This window comes from Panthera uncia (genome assembly GCF_023721935.1).
Source record: "Panthera uncia isolate 11264 chromosome B2 unlocalized genomic scaffold, Puncia_PCG_1.0 HiC_scaffold_24, whole genome shotgun sequence".
Classification (NCBI taxonomy): domain Eukaryota; kingdom Metazoa; phylum Chordata; class Mammalia; order Carnivora; family Felidae; genus Panthera; species Panthera uncia.
In genome coordinates this window covers 100180565-100202463 of record NW_026057580.1, presented here as the reverse complement: position 1 = coordinate 100202463, position 21899 = coordinate 100180565, and the positions used below count along the sequence as shown (strand labels likewise).

The 21899-nt window shown below is 40.6% G+C and overlaps 1 protein-coding gene across 2 annotated transcripts in view; it reads right to left on the bottom strand.

The window, feature by feature from the left end:
• GRM1 (glutamate metabotropic receptor 1) overlaps positions 1 to 21899 on the bottom strand; it is a 419295-nt gene that overhangs the window by 54229 nt on the left and 343167 nt on the right. For both annotated transcript variants that reach the window (XM_049654488.1, XM_049654489.1), the window contains exons 4-5: positions 13734 to 13980; positions 7988 to 8156 (exon numbers count right to left, since the gene is read on the bottom strand). In XM_049654488.1, coding sequence (XP_049510445.1) covers positions 7988 to 8156; positions 13734 to 13980 — 416 coding nt within the window. The remainder of the gene's footprint in view (positions 1 to 7987; positions 8157 to 13733; positions 13981 to 21899) is intronic.

The following is a 21899-nucleotide window of genomic DNA, read 5'->3' as shown; positions in this document are numbered from 1 at the left end:
GGCGATAGGCTGGGTCTGAAGCTAAGGTGATCACCAACAACTTCAGTAAACAGAGTCCGGTCAACGTACGAGAGGTGAAGATGTAGATATTACTCAAAGTAGCTATGGATAAATTAATAATTCCACAGAATTTCTCATTATGACCAGTGCTTACAGCTTCCTCCTCATCCAGAGGGACTATGGTATTCATGTTTTCACATGCACAAGAAGACACACACACACAAAGCATTTAGTCTTCTTTTTTTTCAAAGTTGCAGCCAATATATTTTTAGTTGCCCGGGGAGATCACATCAATGTTATGTAATCACAGTCTTCTCAGATAAGGAGTTTTTTATATTCATGTGGGCAATTTATATTCAGATCTTGCCATCCTGCAGTGGAATTTTGAAAGAATTACATAATGGACGAACCGTATCATCACTTCACTGGTTGCCAGAATGGCTACATTAACTGTGAACAGTTTAAATGGGTAGTTTGCTTTGATTCCCACCGAGAGAAAGCAGAGGTGGATGGGACAGTTGTGGTTGATGATATTATTGCTAACTTTCTTCACTCCTCTTATGGCTATATGAGAATTATCCTTATTCTTACAGAACATAAGCTGAGGTATTAAGATATCGAGTTTCATGATATTTGCACCTGACTTTCAAATGGCTCAGGGAGAACATAGGACAGAGTAAAAGAGAGAGAGGGAGAAAGAAAGAAAGAAAGAAAGAAAGAAAGAAAGAAAGAGAAAGGGTAAGGTGATAAAAAATAGAGTGAAGGGTTTACAATTACTAAATGTGGCTGGTGGCTATACAAGTGGTCAATTTAATGTTTTCTTTCATGTTTGAAAGTGAGAAAAGGAGAGAAATATTAATTAGATCAAAATTATGAGCAAATAGGGAAAAAGCTGAACCAAAATAAAAATGCTCATTACAGATATGGGAAGTATTCAAAGATAATTCACACTTAGCAGTCATGAAATAACTCTGAAAACTCTCTGGAAGGTCCAGGATGATGGGGCTGGATGGGCTGGGTGGTGGGGACCTGACATGCACACGCAAGCCACGTAGTGACCAGACAGTAATGACTGTTTGCACCATGAGCACGTTTGCTTGAGGTAGATTTCAGTCTAAAATGATTCTCTTGACACCAAATTCAAGACAAAATTCCTCCTCCTACTGCCATGGAGGGAAGAGGACATATCTGAGCAATTTTGAGGAGGCGCTGAAGGAGAATGAAACCATTCCAAATGCTATAGCCTATCCCATAAAAACAAAAATAGCTAGAAGTATCAAGAAGGGCAACTGACACACTTTGAACTCTGAATGTGGAGCAACTACAGATGGAAAAACTGAATATAAAATAATCTGTCAGGCGTGATCCATAACGTGACCTAGAAGAAAATCAGCAGGTGAGCTACCCGGATTCAATGCGAGAGTAAGAAGAGTGGAAGGGGGAAGAAGAGTGCACCCCGTTTCCCTAACTTCCAACTCCGGGTGTTGAGATCAAAGGGCCAGTATCTCATCAGGTGGGGAATTGCCCGGAAATGGTGTTAAGGCCTATTTTTGGTTATTTTATATTTTGATGAAAGTTTTGCAACTTTTCCATCATTACAAAACAAATGGAATGATAATGCTTTTCAAAGTTCATCTGTCTGATTTCACACAATGCAGTGTTTCATATTCTATCACATCATTAAAGTTGTTTTTCTCCCTGAGGATATTTAACTGTGATATCGGCAGATGTGTTATTACCTGGAGTACACACGTTATAATGTGACTGCATTTTCTTCTCAACCTTGATACTGGAGAGCATGGACCCAAGACACATCTATTGCCTGTAACTATTTCTGCATAAAGTAACAGGAAGGATGGTTGGCAAATCATATATGTTCTATCACACAAAATTTAACCTTATCTCATTTATTTATTTATCATTAGGAAAGGGAAGGTGGTACTAACTGCTTGACAATTTTGATCAAAGTAGATATCCAGTCTTTCAGAGGGACAGCATCCCTTGCCGGATAATGCTGGAATTGGGCCAAGTAAGCAACTATAAATATAGAAAGAGTTCTTTCAAGAGCTGGAAAATGTACAGAGGAAGAGGAAAACAATGCTAAAGAGGCTACAGAAAGAATGAGTTCACAGCAGGCATTAAAGGGAAGATCTTAGGTTGCTAAAGAAGACAAACATTCTGGAATGTGAGCCTCTCATCCCTAATCTCTGCAGTCTTAAACTATCAGATCTACAACAAAGTGGCTGCTTTTTAATCACTGGCCTATGTTGACAGGTGGTAGTATTAATGTGAAAATTAATATTAGCCATTATATTTTTAAAAGAAGGGTATTATTAGAAACGATAAGATTTTTACATTGACAACATCTGCCAAGTAGCTATACTTACCAACAGAAAAACCTAGAGTCAAACTCCTCTAGTAGCGTTACCTAATCATGCTTATGGTATTATTAAATCTAAGGATACATAGTTCCAATTAAAGGTCAATGGTTAATGGTTTCTTAATAGACTGTCCTAGCTTCCTTCCATCTTTGAAGGAGTCTGGGATCACAATGAAAATGAACACGTCCCTTTTAGTTTGATACTCAACAAATTGGTGGTTTGGCCTCTTTGCTGATCTAACTGGAGTGGGAAACTCAGGGTGATGCAGGAAGCTGAAGCTGAACGAGGGATTCTAGCAGATATAAGTTAAGCAATCTTCTGAGGTCCACCCTGCTAACACCTTTGAAACTAAATTTTTATCTTTCCAATAGAAAATACCAAGAAATAGGAATCAGACTTATCTCTTGAAAGGAAATTAGTTAACCTAATTCCAAAGTCCGTAGTTTGTAAGATACATGTACTTGGGCTTTTCTATATGTACGTAAGGTATATTTCACTATATGACAGTATGGCCTGTGTAAATCGGGAAATATTCTATTACATTCATGTAACTTCAGAATTTTATTTTGATTGGCCGGGTGAGAACAGGAGAAATTAGTGCTGTCCATTCATCATGCCCACATCCCAGCCCCCAAATAATCCTCTTAAGGCAAAGAACCCACAGACAAACTTAGGGGAGAAACAAAATAGAAGACAGAGAGGAAAGGAAAGAACAGGAGCCAGTGAAAGCAATCTGCAGGATCTTTTCTCTCGACATCTCTGCCGGATTCCCTGCCTCTATTAAACTCTCCCAACCTCCCGCACTAATACTGCGTCTTCAATTCTAGATTCTGTTCCCTGTTAAAGTGCATCTCTATTTATAATTTTATTGTGAACTCCTGAGAAAATAAAGCTTAGCAATTGAAACTTGCATTAGTAGGAAATACACCAGTTCATCTAATGACAGGCAATTGAACCACACGAGGCAGTGAGGTGATCAGAGCTCTGGGCTGGCTCTGATCCCAGCTTTGGCACTTTCTAGCTTGAGAGAGCTTGGGGCAAGTGACTCAACCTCTCTGGGCTTCAGATTCCTCATCTGTATAATGGGGGCCACAATATCTGCTTTAAAAGTGTTATTTTAAGGAATCATTAAAATGGTGACTATAATGTATCTATTATTGTACTTGCGCAAGAATATGCTTGAAAAATATTTATCCCTGACCTCTATTGCCTCCCTTCTCCTTCCTTTCACTGCTGCCTTCATCTTCCCACTCCTTCTTGGCTCTTCACCACACCAAGGAAAATGGCGGCAGGCCTGGTACAGGAGATCACCACATGTGCAGGCTGTTGGTGTTTGACTGCAGATTCACTGTCCACACTTTGTGTGCTGCCTCAGATCCTCTTCTCCTAGCCTCTCTCTCAGGCCCTTGGCCACTGGCTCTTGGAAAGTCCTGGACACTTCTGCAACCCATACTTCAGTCTCTATCACTGTTGTCTCTTTTCTTGGCATGTCCAACTGTCTGTCTCTCCCATGACTCCGTCACTGGGTTTCAGCTACCTCCATTGCAGTCACCACAGCAGAAGCCCAGACCAGACCGCATGGGACCCAACTGCTTCTAGATCTGAAAAAGGACCGTGGGACCAGACATAGATTCTGGCTTCCCCAGTAGCTGTCTAAAGGGATCAGACGATACTACTTCCTGTGAGTAAACTCTGTCCACAGGAAACAGAAAATGGCACGGCATAGGCGCACACATTCTTCCCCCCTCCTTGCTCCAGTAGATACTCCAAGTGGCCCACCCAGAGATCTCTCTGAGGTCGAATGACCGGGTTATTCTCAGTGAAGTGGCGTCCTGCTCAGTAAAGCATCACTTTAGTGACGGTGGTGGTGGTGGTGGTGGCAGGGGCTTCCGTGCTTCCGTGTCTCCTTTTCCCTTTCCCTTCACTCTTGCATCTGAGAATTCCGTTTCCCAGTAATGCACTAGCACTTAGGCAGTGCTTAGTTTTAAGGTTTTGAGGAAACCCGTGAACTACACTGTCCAGGCTTTCTTGTCACTGTCTTCTGGATAAGTTGGCCAAATGCAGGGACCTAATGAGAGACTAAAGCGAGGGAGAGAGGGGAAGCCAAGGTATCCTCCCCTCCCCGCTTCAGGGGGCAGTTCAGGAGCAGCTGTGACTCCTCCCTGTGTCCCTCTGGCCTGGGGTGAGGATGATTCTTGCTGTTACTCATCTCTGCGGTGCCTTGGTGCCCTCCTTTACTTTTATAACCACTCTATCAAACAACCTGGCAAGGGTTCTTTTTTCCCCGACTGAACCCTGACTAATAAAACACACAACAATAAAAAGTTTGATTTTACTTAACTGTGTTTCTGGAATGGTTAAAAAGAAATTTCTGCTTTTATAAGACATGATATGTAGATTTCTAAGAATCGATAACATAAGAAAACTACTTTTAACTACTTCAAGGGAAATTACCATAAGAAAGCTCTATGGGTTATCATTTAAAAAGTCAAATGATTTATTTTAGCATTTTAAATGGCATTCTATATTTAAAGTGAATAATCCCTTTCTAAGCATTATGCTTTCCAGTGAATACCAGTGCAAGTCCTATAATCACCTTCTATGTTGCCTCTCTGCTGTCTTTGTGGTGGCTACTGAGGGATCTGGCTCTTTGCATCCTGGGCCTGGTGGGTGGCAAATTGGTGGTGTGAGAATATAAGTGCTATCATTTGGGAAATGGGATTCAGATTTCATTTGTTTGCATACCTCCCATGGTGCTTATGGGTAACAAACAAACATTCCACACCCCCCCCCCACCTCCACTCCAGGTGCCATTGAGAACAGGCATATTTTCTTCCTGCAGGGTACACAATCTTTCTAAAATTAGACCCCAAGAGATTTGCATTTATAGCGAGTGCTCTGTAAAGGCTCCGCGATGATTTCTGGGATCTCCTTCAATAACAAACACTGCATGGGCGTAATGCAAATGTGAAGCCAGAAATACTTTAGTATCTGGGCATAGAGATGTATGACAGCCTTTCCTGTGAACCTGGGGAGGAAAGGCCTTTCTTCTGAAAGGTACAAATGGGAATCCACATGGTACGCAAGCCCCCATTCATGGCCTACCAGTAACCACAGTAACAGCAGGGAATTGTGGAAGGGGGCTGGAGTTCAGGGAATCTTTGGAATGATTTGTTTTCTCTTGCCACGGTTTGTTTGTTTGATTGTTTTTCTTATACTCTGAAAAAAACCAACTTTGTAGTTCCATAACGTTTTACAGTACTTGTTTGCAGCATAGACAATGTTCCCACCCAAGTTGGAAAGGCCTGAGTCACACATGTGATACCCCTTGATTCACATTGTCCCCGCAGTATGACCTCTGTCTCAGATGTCCCATTTTCCCCGCCATCCAGAAAGGATGACAAAATTAGAGTCCAGTGGTCTGGCATCTCATAGCAACAATTAGGAAGCTTTGGGCCTCTGGAGTTTAAACCATCAGACAGCCTCATATGGAAGAATTCTGTTGGGACAAGAATCAGAAATGGGATTCCTGGCGAGCAGCCTTGCTGACCTACAGCCTGTACACACTGGATTGGCTGCAGCCATGCTTACACTGCTGAAATACTTCTGCCCAGAGTGCAAACTCATGGTATCTTCCAGCTTCCTGAATGCCCCACACTACTCCTGCCTTACAGGACTCCTTGCCCAAATCTTCCCACCATTCAAGGACTAACTCTCGGCTTGGTGGGATGCCTCCAGTACCTTCTCACAGAGCCAAGAAGGAGTCCATTCTGATCAGTTAGTTGGCATGGCAATTATTAAGTACTTTTAATATCACATCTGGGGGCACCTGGGTGGCTCAGTCGGTTGAGCATCCGACTTAGGATCAGGTCATGACCTCATGGTTCATGGGTTCGAACCCCACATCAGGCTGTGTGCTGACAGCTCGGAGCTTGGAGCCTGCTTCAGAGTCTGTCTCCCCCCGCCGCCTCTGCCCCTCCCCCACTCTCTCTCTCTCTCTCTCTCTCTCTCAAAAATAAATAAATATTAAAAATTTTTAATATCACATCTGCATAGAAGGAACAAGATACTTAAGACTAGGGTGAATAAAACTAATGTAACATTGTGTGTCAACTATATTCTGATTAAAAAAATCATAAAATGCAATCAATCAGACAAACCAACTAGGGTAAATTATCTCAGAAGTTTGTTTCTTCCTCAAAGTGGTTGGGATGCCTGAGAGTTTGAGTCCATCAGGACAGCTCTTCAAAAGATGTTACAGCTTGGGGCACCTGGGTGGCTCAGTTGGTTAAGCATCCAACTTTTGATTTGGGCTCAAGTCATGATCTTGCAGTTTGTGAATTCAAGCCCCATGTCAGGTTCTGCTCTGACAGTGACAGTGTGGAGGCTGCTTGGGATTTTCTCTATCCCTGTCTTTCTGTCCCTCCCCCAAGTGCACTCTCTCTCTTTCTCTCGCTCTCTCTCTCTCTCTCTCTCTTGCTCTTTCTCAAAATAAATAAATAAACTTAAAAAAAAAAAAAAAAGATGTTACAACTTCCAAATCCTCTGCTTTCACTGACCAGTAGAGGCTGGGCTTTTCCAGTTTCTGCACCAGCACTTCCACACATGACTACACTCTTGCTCCAAGATCCCTCAGTGTACTACTCAGAGCTTCTTCCTACAGGGGTGGTTCCCCAGCTCCTGAGAATGAGAATGGCAGGTGGCATGGTGGCATGGCCAGACGGCCAGTGCCTCACCGGGTACCGCCTCCAGCCCAGCTGTGCTGTGTGACATTTATGTGACAGTCTGTCTGCTCCCAGAGATGAATCACAGAAAATTAGAGAGGGGAAAGACCTACCAGGTCATTTCACCCATACTCTTGCCAGTTGGCGATCACTTCCCTACACTCCATTTCCTAGTGCATCATCCGGTGTGGTTTTAAATAGCATGAGATACAGAGACGCGCTGTTCCCATGCCTTCCTCACTGAGAATCCTCTCTAGCACGTCCAGCCAAATGTTCGATATTTGATGTTTATTTACTCTACTGTTATGCATACAGCAATATCGTGGTTCCTCACTTGCCCCAGGCTGATAAAAAAACTTCTAAGAATAACTAGGAAGTGAGGACTCTCTCTTGGCTAGAAAACGTCAGTTTCAGGAAAATCAAAGAACGTGGCGATGAAAAGAGAAATGATAAGCAGCTTCTGCGTTAGCTCCTTGCAGCTTCTTTTATGTTAATTATGTGCTTATTTCGTATTGTTCAGCTTCTGATCTCTTTAACAATAGCTGGAACCATGACTAAGCGGTACATTGGCTTTGGTGTCCACATTTACTTCTGTTTCAATTTTTATATTCAAGTATTTGTCCCTTCCCTTTCTAGATTAAATTGAAGGGTCAGGCTCACCATTGCAATTCAAAGGACTATTCTCCAATATTTGAATGGTTTGCCTATTTCATTTCCTAATCTTCTTTTGTTTTTCCAATTTTAGCTAAACACAAGAACAAAAACAGTAAGCCTGGCATATCCCTTCTGGACAGGCTTGTCTAAGAAAAATGTCTGTTTTTCTTTCTGTAGTCCATGCAGGAGGCCTCATTCTGTCTAAGAAAGCTTTTGTGGTCAGCTTACCTTAATTTGACCCTTTAAGCAAGGTTCACTGCACACAGACCGCACCATTCCACTCTTGTTCATTTGGATTTTGTAATCGTCGATGTTCAACACGCCTTCGTGCCAGGTTCCGACATGTACATAGTCATAGCGATTAGCCTCGGTGTACTGCAGGTTCATGATATCATACCTACAGGGAAAACAACATATGTGCCTTGGACAATATGGACATGATCTAGAAAACAAAGAAATTTGGTAAATAGATGTCATAGAGAGAAGGGAGATAAAAAAGCTAGAATTATCTCACGGCCTAACGCTTGTCAATATTTTCATTTGTTTCTAATGTTTCTCCCAATTTCCAAAATGTGTGTTTCCTTCTTTAGTCTCTGTGTATTGTCCATATTTGCTAAAGAATGTATGACTCCTGCACTTTTCTCTCTGCTTATTCTATTCAAAACTAATCCTATGTGTGTTGAGTTGATTATCATCTCCTTCAAATCATTATTCACTAAGTTATTCTTTGAACAAGTCACGATTCTTGAGAACATTGATTTCTTTTCTTTTTTTTTTAGTGGTCTAATGTTCATTTATTTTTGAGAGAAAGAGAGAGACAGAGTGCAAGTGGGGTAGGGGCAGAGAGAGAGAGGGAGACACAGTATCCGAAGCAGGCTCCAGGCTCTGAGCTGTCAGCACAGAGCCCCACACAGGGCTCAAACTCACAAACCGTAGATCATGACCTGAGCTGAAATCAGACGCTTAACTGACAGAGCCACCCAGGCACCCCAATTTCTTTTTTTTTTTTTTAATCTTTACTTATTTCTTTTGAGAGAGAGAGTGTGCATGCAAGTCAGGAGGAGGCAGAATGAGAGAGGAGGAGAGAGAATCCCAAGCAGGCTCCATGCTGTCAGCGCAGAGCCTGATGTGGGGGCTTCATCTCAAACCATGAGATCACAACCTGAGCAGAGATCAAGAGTCAGACGTCCAACTGACTGAGCCATCCAGGCACCCGGAGACTATTAATCTCTTAACTTGATTACTGTCATTCTAATGTTCTTTTTCACATTCGGTTGCCATTTTCATTACACTGGATCAAAAGAAGTGAGTTTTACCAAGTCTGGAACCTATTTTAGGTGCTAAAAAAGCAAGAAATCTGAGAAACAGCAGCTTTAATTAACAAGGATGTTGGGGATTTAGCATCTTGAGCACTGACATTTAAACTGGTCTCTTCCCTGATTAGGACAAACATTTCTGAATCCAAATAATCGGTGTCAGTTACTTCAGTTATTTCAAATGCTGCAATGGTACACTATGGCAACATCTACATTTAGAAACTCACACTGCAGCCAGAGGGTACTTTGGGGGCCAGACCTCATCATTTTTCAGCATGGGCAATGGAGAACATTCTCCAATGCGATGAAAAGAGCACAGGACTTGGCATTAGAATGCATAAGCTAGAATCTCTTTTCTAACATTTTAACAGTAGATTATACTACTTAGGAATTTCACTAACCGCTTAAAGGCTCACAGGGTTCTTGTGGGGATTTATTGACATAAGGCATGTAAAAAAACTATTTTACAACTGGGACAAATGCATACATAAGCCAATATCACTATATCATTCATATTTGTATTACTATGAATGCCCTAAAATACTCTAGTTATTTCCATTACTGTACGAAAACTGGAGAACATCTTTACACTTGCACAGCTATTTCTCTCTCAGTCTTTGCAAATTCTCTGGGCTTCTTCAATCTTCTCTCCATGTTGCTCTTTACTCCGAGTAAACTATAACTCATTTGGCAGTTTCCCAAAAATGTATGTCTGACTCTCCCTTTCTGGTTTTGCAAAGTGGAATTCTCTTTGCTATAATACCTACACAGAGTTCCCACCATGCTGCCCGAGAATAGAGAGGGATGGTCTCTTGCTCTTTGTGCTGGACCTGAGGAAATAGGTGGCAATTAACTAATATGCATTCTTCTTCCTCATCTTCCAACCCCCCACACCGTTACCTAATCCATTCTGGAATTCTTTCTCTCTATACCCTATGCAGACTCAGAGTCCCAGTCCAGCACTCTCAGGAAGCTATTGTCAACCTTAGTTGGCTTCCAAAACCTATTTGCTATAAATGTCTTAGTTCTTTATCTAGACAACTACTATCCTTTGTTGGCTTTCCTGCCTGTTCTTAACGTGCAAACACATTCTGCCACCCACAGGGTGGCTAGTGGCTTCTCCACATCCAAATTCTGGCAATTTCTCCAAAGGGAAAGGGAACTCTGGAAGAGGGAAAGAAGTTTTTCTTCATTTTCCAGAAGAGACCTTACCACGTGAGAAAGGAAAATGGCACACCTGGAGCATATTATTCATCTCTTTGTTCAGATTTTTGGCTAATAAATAAAAGTTCTGATTCTTCTTGTTGCTGAGCCATACCGACATGTTCTTCTTAGTGGCTCTCTGAGTGACACCCAAGTGGGTATTGATTGTGGGCTATCGGCCCCTATTCATCTTGCTGATCAATGATGCTAATACATACCTCCAAAATTTTTCCATTTTAAACTCATTATGGTTATAGAACCTGCTGTGAATGTTTGTTTGGTGAATAATTTCCATTTTTATTTCCCTTAATTTTTATGTTTTACCCCATATTGTTATTGACTTTCCATACATACTTTCAGCGAAGGCTTTGGTGCAATGCCAGCTTTAGAGTATCTTTTTCCTATAGATCAGTTTCCTAAGACTTATTTCAACATTTGCTCTTCAAAAGGAGAGATCAATTCACACTTCATTAGCATTTAGAAACTGAAAAATTTGTAACATTTTGGTATGAAAACACACTTTCAAAAAGTCACAAAAGCTGGAGGAAAAAAATACTGAAAGATACCAAGGGAAAAACATGAGATACTAAATAGAGCCTTCCCCTGTGCTATGTGTGTTAATGAACACCGCTCTTTTCTCTTGACCCTAGAGTCTCTTCTCAGCATGTTGGCATTTATTTGGAATATCCATATGCTGTAAATTACAATTTTATAGCACCCTCTCAATGCACTCAGTTTATGTTGCATGATGATTAACTAAAATAATTGCAAGAGGGACCAAAAGCATGAATGGCGGTATGAGAGGGGATGGAAGCAGAGGGAGGTGGTTGAGACCAAAACTGAACACAGATTAAGATGACCAGTTTCAAGCATGAGGAAATGATCCTTGGAAAGGGACCCAGAGGAAAGCTCATGATTTAAATATGTAATTGCACAGAGGAAAAACCAGCTAAAAGTGTGTGCCTATATTTTGGGTAACTTACAAATAAAGAGATCAGGAGGAAACTCATATGTATGGAGTGTCTAAAATGCATCTGGAGGGGTGCCTGGGTGGCTCAGTCAGGTAAGCATCCAACTCTTGGTTTCAGCTTAGGTCATAATCTCATGTTCATGAGCTCGAGTGCTGTACCTGGCTCTGCGCTGGCTGTGTGGAGCCTGCTTGGGATTCTCTGTCTCTGTCTCTGTCTCTCTCTTTCTCTTTCTGCCCTTCTCCCACTTACTCTCTTTTTCTCAAAATAAATAAACAAACAAACAAACAAACAAACTTAAAAAAAATTCATCTGGCCTTGTACTAGGCACATTGTATATATATCCTCTTACAGAATCATGAAGGAAGGCTTCCATACCAAATCTGACAGTTTACAGATCCCAGTTTCCAGGGGAACCCAGGATTACAACCAGGCGCTTAAAGGGGGGAGTGGTCAGTGCTCTGAATCCCAGGTCCACTTGTTCCCTTTGGTACAGTTTCCTAAGGTGCCCAGCACCTGGAAGTTTTCCACATTCCCAGGCCCTAAATCATTCCATCCACCCCACTCACGTTTTGATATAAATCTCCTCCTACCTAACTGCAGCCTGGAAGGAATCTGATAAATCCATCATTGTAATTGCTGACAATTACTTATATCACTTATCCTTCCCAGGGCTATTGGATTTTCACAGGGAGAATCCCCACAAGGCACTCTCTGAACACAGAACTTTAAGCTTATATGATAGGAAGAGATATGTCAAGAATTATTTAGGGTCAGAGAGTCTCTTACAGTACCTCTGAAATGACATTAAGAAGGTTGCCAGAAACTTTGCCCAATTTTAGGATTAGCTAAAAGGCAGGGCGATATGGCAGAAAGATTATAGGCCTCAGATCCAGACGGCACTGCCTCTACCAGCTACTCTCTACATGAATTTAGGTGAGTTTTTTAGTTTCTCTGACACTCAGTTTCTCATCTGTAAAAGAGGATAATGATATGCCTATAGCAATGAGGATTAAATGATTTGATGTTCCATTTTAGCACAACATATGCTCTCCTAAAATTTCTCATTCTGTAAAATCATATACTGAAAGATAACAGGGCTTATGAGAGAGAGAGACAGAGAAGAAAAAAAAAAAAAAAACAAGATTGTGGGCATACTGCATAGCAGCCAAGCTGAGGGCCTTTTTCTTTCCTGCTGCAGACTTTAATCTTACCCTGCGATTCTGATTATCCCTTGCTTAGAAAAAAACATTCATGTGAACGAACATCAGTTTGTTTGTATGCCTGGAAAACTGCACTTTAAACTGACATCATTCTCTACCAATCATATGTGAGCTAACTGATGTTATAAAGGCAGCTGTTGCAGAACAGACAGCGTAAAAAATGATATGGAGGAAAATATACATATTAGTTAGGTTTAATTTTTCTTTGCTTCTTGGTTCTTTGGAAGCCATAAAGATTCGATACCAGAAAGAAAATTCTTTTTTTTTGTTTTGTTTCAAGAGACATATTAGCAGGAATATAAGTTAGCCTGAGAAGAGGGGATACATGAGGAGGATTTGGTACTCTTCAAATATTAAGCTCTTATTAAAATATTACACAACCAGGGGCACCTGGGTGGTTCAGTCAATTAAGAGTCTGACTCTTGGGGCATCTGGGTGGCTCAGTCGGTTGAGCGTCCGACTTCAGCTCAGGTCATGATCTCAAGGTCTGTGAGTTCAAGCCCCGCATCGGGCTCTGTGCTGTCAGTTCAGAGCCTGGAGCCTGCTTCAGATTTTGTGTCTCCCTCTCTCTCTGCCCCTCCCCTGCTCATGCTCTGTCTCTCTCTCTGTCAAAAATAAATAAACATTAAAAAATTAAAAAAAAAAAAAAGAGTCTGACTCTTGATCTCAGCTCAGGTATTGATCTCATGGTTTGTGGGATCGAGCCCCACATCAGGCTTTGCGCCGACAGTGTGGAAACTGCTTGGGATTCTCTCTCTCTCTCTCTCTCTCTCTCTTTCTCTCTCTCTCTTTCTCTCTCTCTCTCCCCCTCTATCTCTCTGCCCCTCCTCTGCTCACTTTCTCCCTCTATCTCAAAATAAATAAGTAAGCCTTTAAAAAAGCATATTACACAACCAGCATGGCCTTCCAACCAATCAATGAGAAAGATGCTGGTCTGGTGTTAGCACTGCCAGAGAGGGTCCTGCCGCCCAGGTGTCATCTTTCCAGTTTCCTGGGCTTGTACACATCCTGAGGGAAGGGCTGGGGTGATAGCTGGGTAGGGGGGATCCACTGGAAGAATACAGGATTGTGGGTTTACCAGTAAGTTTTCAATGTTTTATGACATAACATCCAACTGAGATTAGCCCTATCTTCTTATCTATTAAGTCATATCTATTCTCCTGACACCTGGAAACCATGGAACCAAAGGGACCAGAGTTGCCATCTGTCTACTCGGAGAGGGTCCCACGGTTATCTGAACCCAATACAGAACAGATGGCTTTACCTTCCAGGAGCATCCCCTTTCTCATCAAACCACACTTCCTCTCCAGACACACCAATGAATGTGGACTTGATGAGGAAGTCCAGGAGTTTGCTACCGTCGATGGGCTTCATGGCATCACAGAGGCCCACGTGGCCCGGGCAGAGGGCATGGTGCATGTTCTGTAACCCGTGGGCCATGGCGTAGATGGCGTTGATGACAAACCCCATCTTACTGTCCTGGACGTAGTTTTCTTCTAAGCTTTCATTGCCTGCAATACAAAAACAGACTGCTACCAAGGTTGCAATAATGAGGTCTCGGAACGCATGTTTCATTCTCAAATGCTTTTCAGGGCTCTCGGAGGAAGGAAAAGCCAAGTCCACTTGTACAAGCCTTGTACTTGTGACTAGCACTAATTCTAGCTGCAAATAGCTTATTCAATTTTATTTTCTGAATTCAATAATGGTTTTATAACATATGACACAAACTCCATACAGGTGAAAATAAAGAACTTTCAAATATTGCAAGGAAATCCTTCAGGAGCAATGGAAATAACTCTTATTCTCTCTTGGCTCACAGAAACTTATATTAAAAGTCTCCCTAGATCACGGTACTGAAAAAGCATTTTTAATATCTTCTATGACAATGCACAATCTATAAAAACTCAGTTTGCACATTACCTAAGCCCTGATATTTTCTTTTGATGATTCGACTAATTTTTTTATATCTAGGGCCACAAGAATCCAGAGTAAGAACTAGATAGTATAAATATCTCCTTATATATAGTTGACAGTATAGAAATATTTGAATCAGATTTGCTGATTATTGGAAACCGAGGTAAATTGTTTCTTGATGGAAAAGTCATACTAGACATTTACTTTTAACATTTAACATTTACCTGTGAATTTCAAAAACCCTACAATCATTTTCACCTGTGTAACAAGTGATCTAAAGTTTCCCAATTGCCAAACAAGTTGCACAAGAACAGTATCAACTTAGATATGAGCTCCATATCAGAAGTGTAAATCTGAGGACTTATGTATGGATGAGAAATTCAGAAACCAACTGGATTTGTTGAAAAAAAAAATAATAGGTTTGTAAAACAAAATCGATTTGAAACACATCACTGGCATAATTGAGAGATGGTGCATTTAGTTCCAGAAACTTGCTTTTGTCTACGGTGGGCTTTTCCTCCCCTCCCCCCACCCGGACTGATTGTTTCTGGGGGGTGGGAGGCCTATGGTGTGTGTTCCAGGTGCCAGAAGGTGGGAAAGGTGGTGAGTTTAGCTACTGATGGGACTGAGAACAGCACAAGGCCCCTTGCACCCCAGCCAGATGACCTCTTTGTTCCAGCCTAGATAGGCCACTGGACACTAAAGTTCCAGCCCGAGAGCAGCAGAGAAGTTAAAGAAGGTTGGAATGCTTATAAGAGAAGGTCAAGAGTCTTGATACTGATGTTGAGCTTGAGATGAAATAAGACATTTCTAAAGTTATTTTTAAAAGCTTAACTGTTGGGTGGACCAGTTGGTTGAGCATCTGACTCTTGATTTCGGCTCAGGTCATGATCCCAGGTCATGAATCCAGCCCCGTGTCAGGCTCCATGCTGAGCATAGAGCCTGCTTAGGATCTTCTCTCCCTCCCTCTCTCTCTCTCTTTCTCTCTCCCCTCCCCCCACCCCTCTCTACTCTCTCTTTCTCTCAAAAATAAATAAATAAACTTAAAAAAAAAAAGCTTAACTACTTAGATATAGTTGAAAATGTGAAAAAGATACAGGACTTGTATCTACCCTAAGCATAAGATACAAAATACTGGGGCCAGGCTGAAGAGGGGAAACATCCAATTTTACCTCATCTTCCAATGTTGCTTAATAGGAAATTATTAAAAATGTGATTTATTAAAGTAATATTTTCTCATTTGAAAGGATATTTTCTGAGAGGAAATAAAGAGTATGACAAGCAGAAAGTGCTTTGAAATCAAACTACACAGAACAACTATAGAAAGTTATGTACAGCAGAAAGCAAACATCCTTGCAAAAACTGCTAAGTCATTAAAACAGGGTGACTTATGTCTGTTACCCAGAACCCTTGGCTCTTACTGTCAATTTCCTTTCCTTCTCTTTTATATTAGGGTATAAAGGAGATAAATTAATGTCATCTGTCTGGTGAGATTTATTTATTTATTTCTTTATTTCTTTATTTATATGTTTATTTTTGGTAGAGACAGACAGAGTATGAGTGGGGGAGAGGCAGAGAGAGAGGGAGACACAGAATCCAAAGTAAGCTCCAGGCTCTGAGCTGTCTGCACAGAGCCTGACATGGGGCTTGAATTCACAAACCATGAGATCACGATCTGAGCCAAATTTGGATGCTTCACCTACTGAGCCACCTAGGTGTCTCTGTCTGGTGAGTTTTAAACAAGGCTTTAAACACTGTTTGAAACTTCCAAGTGCTAGAGCTATATGTTAAAGCTACTAGAATTAGATATGTTACCAGGAAGTGAAGAAAGAAAGAAAAAAAAAACAGACAAAAACTGAGAGGCAAAATTAACCTTCACTGCAGCAGCCACTTAAAGGGTCCTAGTTAATACTAAAACCACCTGCTTCAAGTGGCAGTTATTAAAGTCAACCCAGGAGCAAAGTACAGAAAAATATGAGAATAAACCCCTGGTGTTCTTCATGGAAAATTCTCTTATCAGGGGCAAGCCTTATGACCACTGAGTTTGTTGTTTTTGTTTGGTAACTGCCATTAAAGATTTATTATATATTTTTTTAAATTATGTCGGTGTCCCTAGTACAAATTTTTTAAGCCATGGTTTGTCTAGTGGACATATTATATCTAAGCATTGAGGCTGTAACTGTTCTTAGATTTCTTGAAAATCAGTAGTTTCCTTTTGAACCTTATTTAGGGTGATCATATAAGTTATTGTCCAAACTGGGTCACTTTTGAGAGTGAAGCAATATTATTCTGGAAGCACCAGTGCAAACAAGACAGACTGGTCAAACGGTGACACATTTCTTGAGCCATGCTAGCCTCTAACTGTAGCTATTCACTGATGTTATTATGGGTAATGTATTACATATATAAAATACGTGTATATATACATACTATATAATAAAAAATCAGTAGACTATTGTCAGTTTTAACTAATTTTAAATTTATCTAATGTTAATGGGAAATATACACCTTAATACTAGCTGCTATTTATTGGATTGTTTATAAGTGCTCAAATAACGAGTTCATGATAATCCCGCCAAATAGACATTAATCTCACCATTTACAAGTGAGGAAAGAGCAGAGGTATCCAAATGCCCTCCTTATCCTTGTTCTTTCTGTTACACTCTGTGGCAATGTGGTTGCAGATACAGAAATCTGCAGAAAAGGCACTTTTCTGGTGGCTGAGGAGAGGGCATCTGCTGTGCACCAGTATCATTGTCAAGCTGGTTTGAGGCTTCTCCCTAGGATCCTTCTAGATGTGCACAGCTATCTCTCTGACTAGAAGTCCTGACACATAATCTTCTAACGGCAATCTATAACAAAGAAGCCCATCCTGGTAATATTTATCATACAGAGAGCCGGGAGGCTAGTAGGCACATGTTTTCAGGAAATGTTTGTAATTCACACCCCTTTCCAAAATAAACACCAACAGCTTGTGTGTTTTGTGTGAATCTGAAGCAAGCACATGCACTTCCGTACCCTGAAAGTCCACTGGCTCTGCACATGAAGGAGGTACCACCATCAGGAAGAACTCTCTCTCTAGCTACTACCCCAGCTCAGTATGAACTAGCATTTGGGAAGGTGCAACATTAGAGTCCGAAAATTGGCCTTTACAGGACCATTTTCTTTGCCATAGCAATTGTCTCAGGTAATGTTGCAAGGATCTATTACTGAACAAACAGAATATGTAACAGGTTTTCCCATTTCCCCCAAATCCTATATTTTCACGACCAGTGAATAGAGAATCCAAACTAATAATATTGTCACTTGGTGGGAAGGTGAAAACACGGTGGTTCCCTGGGGTTTAGTCCCTTTTCATAACACTAGTCTCAGAGTTTTTAGTGAGAAGGGGATTTTATGATTCATTTTTTCTGCTGTGTGCTAACTGTTACAGACCACTAGGGTATCATTAAATCATTACCTTTTCTAATATGCTAAATGGAAGAAAATAATTGTAGTTGCCTGTGTTTATTTACCTTCAAAAGAATACCTGTCTAACTACTTGAGTGGATTGTGCAAATAGCTGTCTTGATTCTAAGCAGTAATCTTGTTCCTATTGCTACAGTGCAATAAGGGCTACAAATTGCTTCCTGAGTGAGGCAGCACACAGGGCCTCCACGGGGATAGCAACTGACTGTGTAGCTTCTGAAAACACGGTGGTCGGGACAAGGGTTGGCGATTCTGTCTGCTGCCAGGTAGGATGGCTACTCTGTAGAGCGGTGTAGCAGAAAGACCGCTGCACCAGGCACATGAGCACCTGGAACCCACAGGCCGGTCTGCTAGAACACGTTAACAGTACATTTCCCACAAGCCATGGAACTTAGATAAGGGTCTAGACCTCCTTGGGTCTCTGTTTTCCAATAAAAAAAAAAATGCCACAAGTGTATCAGATTATCTTTCGAAGATCCCTTGCCCGTCTGAAGTTTCTATGCTTTGCTTTTCCAATTCTACATTTACTGGTACTTGGCAAAGCCATTCGCATAGCTTATCTTTTTTTACTCTTTACACAACTGTATGAGATAAGTTTATTATCACTGGCTTACACATAGGAACACTAAAGTTAAGTCACAGTTGGGGAGAAACGTCTCTCTTCCCCTTCAGTTAATGCTTCTGTTGAAGAAACTCCCTATTAAGTATCACCTCAGATTTTTGACTCACCTAATGGGAAGAGAAGAGTGATTCATTTTATTGATGTACTGAGAACAAGAAACTGGACATGCTCAACTCCTCCCTTTGCTCTCTCCCTTGGAGCCAATGACCCGTCAGTACTCAAAGGTTCTGGTTAGTCACAGGCCTTGGGAAGATGTGGCTTGTCATTGTGCAGTCCTGTAGTTGGATAGACGGGTTAATCGCTCTAGTTCCAGGACCAAGTAGTGACAAGTCTATCTTGGCCACATATCTAATCTATGCCCTTAATCCATTTGGGTTTTCTGCTCTTCAGTTAGTTTTTTTTTTTTTTTTTTTAAATTAAAAAGAAAAAAATTAATTGAGGTATGTATAACTCACATATGTTAAACCACAGAAATCTTTACTGATCAATAAATGTTCACGGAAGTCCATACCCATGTGACTGCTGCCCAGATCATGACTTAGAGCATATTTAGAAGGCTTTCATTTATTTAGAGTTTCCTAAATTCATCCCAGCAACGTTTTGTAATTTTTCAGTAGGTGGAACCTAGGTATTTCATTTTTATTATACTTCAATGATCGGTAAATTTGGAAGTTTTTTTGAAGTTATTTATTGCCAGTGTGTAAAAACACTCTTGGTGGTTGCATTTTGGTCTTGTATCCTTCAAGCTTGCCAAATTAATTTATTAATTCTAATTTTTAATAAAGTTTTTGAGTTTTCTAGTTATACAGTCACATTATTAATAAAACATATTTTATCCTCATCTGTTTTGCTTCTGAGTCTACTTCTTAGTCGACTCAAATCTGGGAAAGAAATACATTGTTCCACAGAAATCCCAGGGTCCTAAACTTAAGGTCGCATAGCTAGTTAAGTACAGAGACAGTGGCCTCCAGAGCTGGACCTGGTCCCTGCCCAATAGCACTATGCATGCAAGTATCAGCTTTATCTAACTGCTGGAGAAGTCCCATGACAGACGAGACATTTGTTAGCAAAAACAATCAGCTTGATTTTTTTTTTCTGAGTTTTAAATTTTTTTTTTAAATATTTATTTATTCTTGAGAGAGAGAGACAGAGACAGAGCATGAGCAGGGGAGGAGCAGAGCAAGAGAGGGACCCAGAATCCGAAGCAGGCTCCAGGCTCTGAGCTGTCAGCACAGAGCCCGACGCAGGGCTTGAACTCACGAACTGGGAGATTGTGACCTGAGCCGAAGGCGGAAGCTCAACCGACTGAGCCACACATGTGCCTCACCAAAGTGGGACTCTTAACTGACTGAGCTACCCAGGTGCCCCTTCTGAGTTTTTAATAATGCTGTCTCAAATTGAATGCCCAAAGTGAAAAGATAAAGAAAATAGATCAAGAGAATGTTGAGCTCCAATAGAGTACTTTCATTGTGGCTGTTCTATTTCATTAGGACCCCACCACTATGCATAAATCTAGTCATGTTGCCTTTTCAAATATAGACCCTCAGCATTAACTTCAAATTAAAAAGAAACAAAGAAAGTATTCTTCTATATCATCACAAAACAAGGAAGCATTTTGGGAAACAGTGGTAAACATAACTTTCCTGGAGAAAATATTCTTCAGATTTCTTGGTATTTGTAGCTCTGCATTGCCTCTCTATCTGAAAGCATTATATACTCAATACATGATTGGATAAAATCTCAATTCAGATCAAAATAGAAAGGGCTGTGTTGTTGTATACTGATAACATATCAAACAAAGAAAATAAAATTCATATTCCTTTAAATGACCCAAATGTTAGATTAATTGAAGGAAGATTAATCAGGTCATTTTAAAAATAATGACCTCAAAGGAGTAACATGCCCTCAATTTTTCTCGGAGACCTGAGCTACTAAATTTTGTTTATCCTTTTCCAGAGAGCACTGGTGATGAGATTCACAACTGTCCAGGCTTGTTCATGTTCATGTCTAGGATCTGTGAATTTTTGTTTCCTCTGACTCTATATTTTCCACTTTTCCCTAAAAAGTTTTGTCTGTTCACACCACAGAAAAAATATTTTCTGCTCAGTTTATTAAAAAGTAAATTAACTCCTATGTAGGATGGAAGAGAAGAAAGGAAGCTTCGTTTAATCGAGCATATGTTATTATCACTGTTGTTATTAGTTGAATTTCTATTGCTTAAAACCCCCTGGTTTTAACATATGTGAGCAGTACAGACATTTTTCTAAATACACCATCACAATCTATTGTTAAGAAAGAAACCCTCCACCTACATGACACATGAACTGTAGGCTCCCTGCAAATTAATGATAATATATATCAAGCCCTCAATTCCCCCAAAACACAATTGCATTTTAGCTAGTTCTTATTTCAAATAATTGTGGTGCATATGAAAAACAAATGAGAACAATTGTTGCTGTGTTTAAGTGATGCTGAGGACCAGTCAGTAACATTTAGTTGGACCACAGGGATAGTTCAGAGAAAATGAGGGCAGCTTGCCATGTGCCTTTGCCTTTATTATTGATCTGGCAAAAAACACTGTCGTGGAGTTATAAACCACTCCCCCTGGAGTAACTAATCTTTGCAGGTCTGCAGTAAGCATTTGGCCGGTAATCAGAGAGATAAAGTGTGTTACAGAAGCTGGCTGCTTTAACCACCGTGGGAAGTTAGAGTGTGGTTAAAATTCATCAGGAACCAACTCTCTCCTCAGCAACCTGCTGGGTCAGAATCCTTGCCTATTCCTCTCGGCCTCTATCAAACTTGAAGAAGGCATATCTATGTTCATAGCACCACTTCTACTTTTTTATGGGTAATGGGAAACATGCTTTCTTTTACATATGTAAGGGAGTTCCATGATCTAATGGTATTCTGGCCTGTTTTGAGTTCCTTTCAATGGTCTGTCCTTTTAAAGTACCTCTAGCTTTGACTGTTAAAAACTGAGAACAAACTGAGGGTTGATGGGGGGGTGGGAGGGAAGGGAGGGTGGGTGATGGGTATTGAGGAGGGCACCTTTTGGGATGAGCACTGGGTGTTGTATGGAAACCAATTTGACAATAAATTTCATATATTAATAAAAAATAAAAAAAAATAAAAATTGGAAAAAAAATAAAAATAAAAAAAAATAAAGTACCTCTAGCTTTGAACCACTCAGTTTTTATTTTTTTATTTTTTTTATTTTTTTTATTTTTTTTTAATATATGAAATTTATTGTCAAATTGGTTTCCATACAACACCCAGTGCTCATCCCAAAAGGTGCCCTCATCAATACCCATCACCCACCTCCCCTCCCTCCCACCCCCCATCAACCCTCAGTTTGTTCTCAGTTTTTAACAGTCTCTTATGCTTTGGCTCTCTCCCACTCTAACCTCTTTTTTTTTTTTTTCTTCC